Source organism: Impatiens glandulifera, chromosome 1, assembly GCF_907164915.1.
Source record: "Impatiens glandulifera chromosome 1, dImpGla2.1, whole genome shotgun sequence".
NCBI lineage: Eukaryota > Viridiplantae > Streptophyta > Magnoliopsida > Ericales > Balsaminaceae > Impatiens > Impatiens glandulifera.
In genome coordinates this window covers 124285000-124294934 of record NC_061862.1, presented here as the reverse complement: position 1 = coordinate 124294934, position 9935 = coordinate 124285000, and the positions used below count along the sequence as shown (strand labels likewise).

Sequence of the window (9935 nt, the reverse complement as noted above, 5' to 3'; positions counted from 1 at the left end):
AAAAGAGATTTCATGATTCATTCTCCTTACCCGTTTTCAAAACGGTCTCTAGTTTATAAAATCTTGGCTTTTAAAAATTAGTTGTATAACATTATTTTTTAACTAATTATTATTTTGGTTCTACACATGCACATGTTTTCGTGTATTTGTAATGTAATAACAATATTTTAATATTGATACATGTTGTGAATGATGATGACTAGGAATGAATGTACCTAAAGAATATCAGTTTGAAAGGTATTAGGGTTTAAAAATAAATCACAAACGAACCCTTATCAAAATATTCTTTTGTGGAAATATCCCAAAAATATTTTGAAATCATTTTCTTTTTTTTTTGGAATTTTTTGAAAAAGGTTTTAGATCCCAAAATTATAAAAAATAATTAGAAATTTCAAAATGCAACTAAACATGCCCTAGGATCGGTGTCCTCGGTCTTGTGTGCGTTTTTATCGGTCAAGGCTAAAAGCCCTTGGTCCTAGGTCGGAACTCCCTCAGTACTAGCTTAGGATTCTCGTTCGGGGTGTTAATGCCTCTCAGTCCTTGACTAGAATTCTTAGTCGGGTGCGAGAATTCTCGGTCGGACCTCTCGGTCGTAGCTAAAATTCCTTGGTCGGACCTCTCGATCCTGGTTGAAATTTCTCGATCGGACGTCTTGGTCCTAGTTGTGGTCGATCCTCTTGGTCCTCAAGAATATCAAAACTACAGGTTTTGTAGTTAATATTAAGGCTTGGATTCATTGATCTAAGGTCCTGGATAGCTTCATAAAACTCCCAAGAACATTATGAACATCATCCCAAGGTATCGTTCGACATGAGTGATGTACAATTTGTTCAAAAAAATTTGAACACCAAAAATCGATTTTTTGGTTCTTAGAGTTTAATGAAGTGTAAGGAGCTTGGAAATAGCTTCCTTATACTTCATATGATTGATTAGTACCGAAACATGAACACTGACTGTTCATTTGGACCAATTCAAGAACTTTAAATTTTTATTTTTTTTATGAAAATTTTTATTTTCATCGAACATGATCGGGATGGATCAAACATGTTCCAAAGAGATTCCCAACATCATTAAAAACATGTTGGGAAACTTTCTATGCTGTTATTATTGAGGATTAGCTCAATAACTTAACACCCGAATTTGAAAATTTTCAAATTCAAATTTGGGTTTTCTGTTTAAGATTTATTGATTGTGTTTGACTTTCACAGAAAGCTCACAAATGATCATAAGATCATTTCCCGGTCAAGAAATCAAATAATTAGACCATATACAGAACTATCAAAACTAAAATGTAAAAATTCCAATTCAAACTACTAGTTTATTATAAGAGAGTAATGAAAGCTTACCAAATATTGGAGAACACTCCTTGAAACTTAGGGAAGCTTCGAGGATACCTAGATCCGAGCTTTAAGGTCTTACACATAATTTTAAAGAATCCAAAAAGCTTGAGCTTTAATGAAGGATTTCTGAAATTTATTGATTGAGGGCTTGATAGTGAATCTTTGGCACTCAGATTGATCTAGTGATGAAGACGACGATCTAGGCTCGAATTGGTGTCGAATTGGTTAGCGTTTCGTCCGCGTTGGAGGAGACGACGTTGGAGAAGCCATTTGGAGATCTATTGCTTCACGCACGCGTCTTTTTCTATTGCATCGGGTGACGCATGCATCTCCTGGACGTTGGATGAGAATCCAGCGCCTATCTGAAGGTTGTGGTTCCTACTACAACCATTCTCCCGAATTTTAGCTACACTCGATTACGTATTTATTTATTTTTTATTTAATCTTAAGAGTTTGTTTGAAATTGCTTTTTTATTTATCATTTTGACTTCATTTTTAAATCTTTAAAATACACAAAATATTAAAAATAAATATGACATATATTTTACTATTTTATTTTATTTTTTTGTATATTTTTGGGTTAAATAAATAATTTATTTGGGATAAAATGGATACAAACATTTATCCTAAATTATTTATTTTAATCTTCTTGATTTTTCAAAAAATTAATTTGAGATAAAATGAGTACAACATTTATCCCAAATTATTTTATTTTTTCCTTTGGCTATTATCCTTAATTAATTTAGATTTAATTATCACAATAAATAATCCAAATAATCGTTTAATTAGGTTCTGTCCTTGGTTTTATTTTAAAATTTATAAATTGGGTATGTAGAATTTTAGTGCTTACAATGTGCCCTTTTGAATCAAGTTTGATTGCAACAAACTGGTTTTAAAAACGCCGATTCGAGTTTGACATCTAACACTAAGTTTTTCTTATCCAATTAATGTTATTTAAGGGTAATGAAAATATAGAACCGGTCAAGAGCTAATGTTGGAGTGACTTGGTGTTGTTGTATGTAGCATTCGTCAAGGTGCTTCCAAGCATTGGTCAATGATCTTTCCTTGGTGATTATCCTAACATGGATAGTTTCTTGGAATCATGTTTCACAAATATTAACAAAGTATCCGTAAAATTCACATGATAAGAATATAGAAAAAATCATAGGCACTTTTTTTTGAAAAATCAACTCTATTAAGCATGAATATCAACAAATTATTTAAGATAGTCATGTATAAATGATTAATGTAAATGTCACTTGACGGGACATAAAGGGGACATGAAAGTTTTAGCAACTTTTCATATGGGTTACTAACAAGTAACATTTTTAGGACGATCATATGTATATGATCGTGAGACTATCAACATATATATTTTAGTGAAAGGTGATGACCTTGTCACGGGACTTACTAACAAGTAATTCTTAAGACGATCGTGTACAAATGATCGTGGTACATTAACATATAGGTTCATCATGGAAGTTAATAAACTTGACATGAAGGTTATCAATAAGTAATACTTAGAGCGATCATCTATAAATGATCGTGGCACTATCAACGGATAGGTTTGTGAATTTTGGGAGCGCAACTATTGAGAAATAGGATTTTGATAGGGTACCTAACGTAAGACAAGGTTTGGTCACCTATCGAGAGATAGGGTTTGGATACCATCAAGAGATATGATTTTGATACCTATCGAGAGATAAGGTTTTGATACCTATCGAGAGATAGAATTTGTATACCTATTGAGAGATATGATTTTGATTTAGAGTACCTATCAAGAGATAGGGTTTGGTGACCTGTCTAGAGATAAGGTTTTGACGAATCATGTACGAATGATCTCGAATGCTTATCAATAGATAAGGCTTTAGTACCTATCGAGATATAAGGTTTGGATACCTATCAAGAGAGAGGATTTTAACGGATCATGTACAAATGATATCGAATGCTTATCGACAGATAAGGCTTTGGTACATATCGAGAGATAAGTTTTTTTTTATTTATAATACCTATCAAGAGATGGGGTTTGGTTACATATTGAAATAGAGGGTTTTAATGGATCATGTACGAATGATCTCGGATGCTTATTGATAGATAAGGCTTGGTACCTATCGAGAGATAGGGTTTTGCTACCTATCGAGAGATAGAGTTTGGGATATCTATCGAGAGATAGAGTTTTGATTTAAAGTACCTATCAAGAGATAGGGTTTGGTTACCTATCGAGAGATAGGGTTTTGACTGATCATGTACGAATGATCTCAGATGCTTATCGACAAATAAGACTTTAGTAACTATCGAGAGATAGGGTTTTTGATTTAGAGTACCAATCAAGATATAGAGTTTAGTTACCTATTGAGATATAGGATTTTGACGGATCATGTATGAATGATCTTGAATACTTATCGACATATAAGGATTTAGTACCTATTGAGAGATAGAGTTTTGTTACTTATCGAGAGATAGGGTTTGGGATACCTGTTGAGATATAGGGTTTTGATTTATAGTACCTATCAAGATATAGGGTTTGGTTACCTATTGAGAGATAGGCTTTTCACTAATCATTTATGTTAGGATCTAGGTCGCAGCTGGAGGACCGGGGTTTGGGCCGGTTATCGCGTCTCACTCAAAGGGTGGTGATTAATCCGGTTAGAGATTAATACCGGGGTTTCAATACTACACAAACTGTCACAAACCTTTGAACCAAGTTCAAGCGCGGAAGAGGTTTGTTTCAGGTTGAAGCAGCACACTTACATGATAGGCAAAACCGGTTTTGAGTAGGACAGGTTTGGAAATTGATGGGTCGGTTTTTGTAACTTGGTGATTCGGTTTAGGTGGTGTAAATTCGGTTAAAGCGGTGTAGGTAGGTTAGTACAGGTCGGTTAGAATGTAGAACCATCAGAAAGTAAATAACAAGACAGGTTTTTATGGATGTTCGGAGATAAAACTCCTACGTCACCCCTTCCTCTCGAAACCGCGAGAAGGATATTCACCAAGGAATACAAATACAATCCGATCGAGACTTATTTCCTGATCGATAACACCCGTACAATTTACACCGAAATTGTAAATACACACTTCAACTTAGCACTTAAGCTTTTCTAGAGAGAGAACACACTCTTATCACTTGTAGATTAAATGTTCACTGTGTCCCCCTTAAAATCTCTTGTGTCTCACGTATCCCGCGTATCCCACATTTACTCTTCTTTAGCTGCTCCTTTTATAGGTGAAATATGCCAACGGTCATATTTCACTTCCTTGAATTTGATTGGCTGAGCAGAGGTTCAGTGATTCAGACCTGGCGGTCAACTGTTCAGACCTGACGGTCAACTTTACAGACTTGGCAGTTTGTTCTTCCAGTGTGTAAGACAAACCTGCTAGGTTTTTCTTTTACTCAATATGGTGACTGTTGGTTAGACAGTTGTCTGTACTTGGAAGATTTCCTTTCTAATTTATCCTGGAGTAGAAAGATCTTGTAGGACGGTCTTCTGCAGCCTGCAGACTGTCCTCAGACTTGTATGAATATGGCAATGTTCAGTCTGTTCTTTGGTATCATTTTCAATAGATACCCGAAGTATCTTCTTATGTTGGTCGGTCATTTGACTTAGCCTGATGACTTCCGGTTATTGACCGGCTGTCTGGTGTTTCCAGCCTTCTTTTGAGCGGTCATGTTTCAGGTCGGTTTGATAACTTGACCGGTGGAGCTTCTTAACCGGTTGAGTGATCTGACCGGTTGGTTTTCTCAAACCGGTTGGGTACTTTGACTGGTCCGGTTCTTTGTTCCTGCATGGAAGGTTTATTTGTGTTAAGTTCTGTGAACCGGTCTAATTTTATCTAACAATTTCTCCCTTTTTGATTATTTTATTTAAAATTATCAAAATAATGTAAGATTGCAAACGTAGGCCGGTTCTTTATTTGACCGGATTTTTGAAACTAACTTGGGAGAATTTTTCGAAAAATTTTGAGAAAAATTTTGGAAAATTATTATCTTTTATCTTATCAATTTCTCTCTTTTTGATTATTTTATTTAAAATTATCAAAACCATGTAGGGATGCAAGTAAAGGCCGGTTTCAAAAATAGCTTTATATATATAGAAGTAACCGAAAAAGGGGAAAATATTATATAGACACCGAAATAAACATAGATTAAGAAAATTGAGCCCCTATTCTGATTCGGAAAATATGAAGTCTTTCATCATAGCATCGGTCGGTTCTTCCTCATCCGGTTGATCCGGTCTTGAAGATGAACCTTCAGCTTGCGGGTGACCGACCGTGCTGATTAGAACCGTATTGAGAACTCGTTGTCTTGTAGACCGCGGCTCGAGATTCGCTTCTTCTTCATCCTCGGTGTGCATAGCTGGGTTCGGTTGAGTTTCAATAACCGTTTCGGTAATCCTTTCCAGCATCCCGGCTACCTGAACCTTCCTTGATGATGATTTCCTTTTCCGTTTTGCTGGAACCGAAGAGGAAGAAGCCGCCTTGGTCTTCTTGTGAGCCCTGGCATATTCTTCGAGCCCTTGTTTTTGTGCGTTTAACCGCTCTGCATCTTTGGCCGCTTGAGCTGCCATGGACTTCGCAAGTCCCGGATATTTAGCCGCTGTGTTTCGTTCGCGCACGGCTATTTCCTCTTCAGACAATCGCGGTGCCTCCTTTGCTTTCCGCGCTTCTTCGTCCAGCGCATCTTGAACTTCCTTAGCCGCTCGGGCGTTTGCCTCCTCAACCGATGTATCAGCATTAATCTTGGCCTTAATTAATTCATTTATCTGATCGGTGAGCGCCTTGAGGTCGGCTTCGAGTTGGGTATTCCGGTCCTCAAGGCTTGCATTCTTTTCCTCGAGGCTGATGACTCTGTTGAGTGTGGAAGCGGCTTCGTTGCTTGACCGCCCCAGGTCTTCATCGACCTTTGTGATCTGTTTCTCGGTTTCCCTTTCAAACCGACCTATGTCATCCACCATCCTTGAGGTCTTATCTTCCAAGTCCTCGGTTCGCTTAAGATGATCATTGTGCAGCACCGTGTCGTCCCGGTAGTCGGCTTCGATGTCTGTGATCCGGGCCTCTGCCTTTACAAGATCATCCCTCGTCTTTTCGGCTAACAGGATTGTTTGGCGCGCGACTTTCTTGATTTTCCTCTTCCACGGTCGAACCTTTGAGTTGGTAAACTCTTGGATAAGAGTCTTTACTCTTTCTTCTATGACAATCGGTTCTGAATCCCCCGGTTGATCCGTTTCAAATGGCCCGGTGAAAGGAGTCTCTGTCCTTTCGTCGGTTTCGTTTATGACCGGATCCGCTAGAGGAGGCGTTGCACCTCGATTCTGACCGTCATTGGTCTCAGGACGCGGAGAATGCGCTGTTTCTCGCTGTCTGTGCACCGCGTCAAGCCGATCTATTTCGTCAATGACTTCTCCTTTCTTGACTTCAAGCATATCCAACACCAGGAGTTGTAACTTAGCCTTCGGTGTTCCCGCAACATACCTTTCTGTAAGCTTTCGTATGTGTACGGTTAACTTTTGTAGCCGAGTACGCGGTTTTACGATTGTGTGTCGGTCCATGGCTTCGTTAGGATCCTTGGCGCTTGTGAGGCTTATAACGTTTTCCTCTATCTCCTTCAGCCTTCTGAAACTTTGTTCATCGGTTAGGCCCGGTAGCATGTGTTTAAAAAATTTGTCGCATCGGTACTCGTGCCATTCCCGGTATATTGCGGCAGCCGCTTGAACTCGAAGTTCGATTTCCTCCAAGATTTTTCGTACAATGTTCGCGGCTATCTTTTGGTCATTGTCAAAGGGAGTCTCTTCCTCCTCACGGCCGTCTGCACCAGCCTCGGTGTTTTCAAGGCTTGCGGCTGTACCCGTATTGTCAAGACTTGTAGCTGATTGATCTTCTTCAAATGGTCCTTCTCTATCAGAAGGATTTTCATCGGTTTTCTGCGAGCCGGTTCGGTCAGACGTGGAAGCCGATTCTTCCTCATCTCTTGTTTGCGAGGGAGGTTCCGTGAATACTATCGGTTCCTTACCCTTCTTGCTTCCGGACTTGTCTTTTACCGGAGCCGGTGTCTTGGCGGTAGATTTCTTCTTTCGGCCACCTGTAGAGCTGGGGGCCGGATGCTTCTTTTCCAGAAATTGTCGAGATAACTTATGTGATAACGACTCTTGAAAGCTTTTCTTCCACTCCATCTATGTCAAGGATGTTTGAGGGAGATGCCGGTGTGCCCGGTCCAAATTCTGGGCGGTACTTGAGAATGATCTGACTGATGTGAGGAGCATAACCGAGACCTTTCTTGGTTAGCACCATGGTTTTCAAGTTCTGAAAAATGACCGTTGACCAATTGATGGTCGTGTTGCTAACAATATAGGTCATCATGTCGAATGTTTTCTTGGAGTAACGCTGATTCGGGGATTGACAAATGATAGAGCGGGTTACAATCTCAAGAAGGAGTTGGATGTGGTGAGCAAGGCGGGTTTTTAACCCATGGTTTTCCACCGGAACATCGGTTCTAGAGAAGAATATTGAATGATCGGTTGATGCACTTCCCACCCGGGTAGGGAACTCGGAAAACCCTTCTGTGGGCAGGTTGAACATCTGGGCAAATTTGGCTTCATCCAACTAGAAGGTATGGTCTCTCACCGTGGAAACGATATAGTTTCCTCTGATGCAAGCACTTTTGAAGAACGTCTTGACATCCTCAAGAAGTATGGGACCGGATTCTTTGAGAAAGGTTCGAAGACCGGTGTCAATGAGAGATTCGAACATGACCTCCTTTGTTTCTATGTCCCAATGTTCCATACATGAATCGAAGTTGATGCTCAGGAAGTTTCCTAGAGTTCTGCTCGGCATGATTCAAACTTTTCTAATAGAGAGAGAAGGAGTTTATGATTTGAGATGTGTTAATTTGATTAGGAAATGTCTCTTTATATAGATCCATTTTTGGAGGGAAAACATCAACATTGAATGTCAGTTTTGTCTTATTGGAGAAGAGAATCTTTATGTTTCCAAAGTTCATTGGGAAGATGCTGATTGCGGAGCTCGAGGAAGGTTTTAGTTGAAAAGTAACCAAGTTAGTTGGGTATTGATTACTCATGTAGTTGGAGGTTACTTCATTAATTAAATGTTACTTTTCATTAATGACCCATGCAACAACACACTGAAAAGTAACCGATAGAAACCGAAGATAACTTAGGCTAAACCGAAGAGAACATAGATAAAACCGAAATGATCATAAAGAGGTTGAATGAAGATACACCCGGTGCGTGCAGCAAAATGACCGGGTGTAGGAGGGAGTGACCTAATATCCGCTTGAGTTGGTGTGACCGTTGGAGTGAATGTGACGGTTTCTCCTCTTCCACGCCTTCTCAAACCGCTCATAGAAGGAGTCGGTTACTTCCTTGGTTAGCACTTGAGCTTAGTTCAGCCCTTCCCCAGGGCATGTTGGAACTCCAAGCTCTAGAAGCAGACAACTTATTTGAGGAATGAGGCCAACTGTTTGAACGACAATCATCCAGACTAGGACGTCGAACAGTACCCTCGACCAATTTACCAGTGTACCAGTAGTTATGGCAGCCATCATGTTGAAGGCAGCGGTGCAGTATGTGTTGGTCACATCCCTTCCCAGGATGCCTCGACCGATTACATCATTGAGAAGCTGGTATTCAACTTTCAATAGTGACTTAGCACCGTGGTCATCCACTGGATGGCTTGACCGAGCAAAGGCTAAGGAGATCTCGACTTTTAGTTCAGCCGGTATGTTTAGGTCGGTTAGCCCCTGCTTTGGTAGGTTAAAGCATCTGGCAAAGTCATTTTCAGTAAAGTCAAAGACAATTCCTCCTACTTTTGATTGGATGGGAGTGTCAAAGTGAGGAGTTCCACGAAAAACCCTAGCGTTATAAAAGAACTCCAGGACAGACTCAAAATAGATGACATGTTTGTCATCTAGAAAGATTTGGAGACCAGTATCTTTAAGTGATTTGATCATCTTGAAGATCTCATAATGCTCAGTGCTTTGAGCAGAGTTGAAATCCACTTGAAGGATGTTTGGAAACTGAGACATTTTGTCTTAGTGAGAGAAAGAGTTATGCAGCTTGTGATTGTTTTGTTTAAGGTTTGTTCAACTTATATACTAGTGGAGAGAGAAGCCTATTATCCAGGTATCACAGGTGATAATGTCTATTAACCATAGGATAAAGAGTTTTGCATGAAATAAGCATGTCTACAGCCTAGGATGTTGGTCATAGACCTGGACCATGAAAGATATCAAATCTTCACGTCTTTTTAGGTGCGACCATTTTACTTTGAAAAGGCAATGTTTCAGAACAGATAAGTTTAAACACAGATAATTATTCCACTTTTGTTCGAAGATCAAATAGTCTAAGATAACCTATTTCCGAACCGGTCAGTTATCAGTTGTTCGTCCCGATGCGGTTATTTGGTGCATGTACTAAGTAACCGGTCGGTTTACTATGTCTGATAGACCAGGCGGTTCTTCCATAGATACCTTGGAAGATTTGAAATCCGACAGTTTAGGAGGAACTACCGGTTTTGTCTGTCCGAACCGATTTCCCTTTTAAGCATCCTTAGGGATGATTTGACTAATGTCGGTTAAGCCGA

General features: G+C 39.5%; 1 protein-coding gene across 1 annotated transcript; it reads right to left on the bottom strand.

Annotated features, from left to right (window-relative positions):
- Window positions 1-5500: 5500 nt before the first annotated feature.
- Window positions 5501-7507, bottom strand: LOC124942143 (DEK domain-containing chromatin-associated protein 4-like). Its single transcript, XM_047482575.1, has 3 exons — window positions 7014-7507; window positions 6050-6950; window positions 5501-5986 (listed from the first exon to the last, which is right to left on the bottom strand). Exons 1-3 carry the CDS (start codon window positions 7505-7507, stop codon window positions 5501-5503), a joined length of 1881 nt encoding a protein of 626 aa, XP_047338531.1.
- Window positions 7508-9935: the final 2428 nt, after the last annotated feature.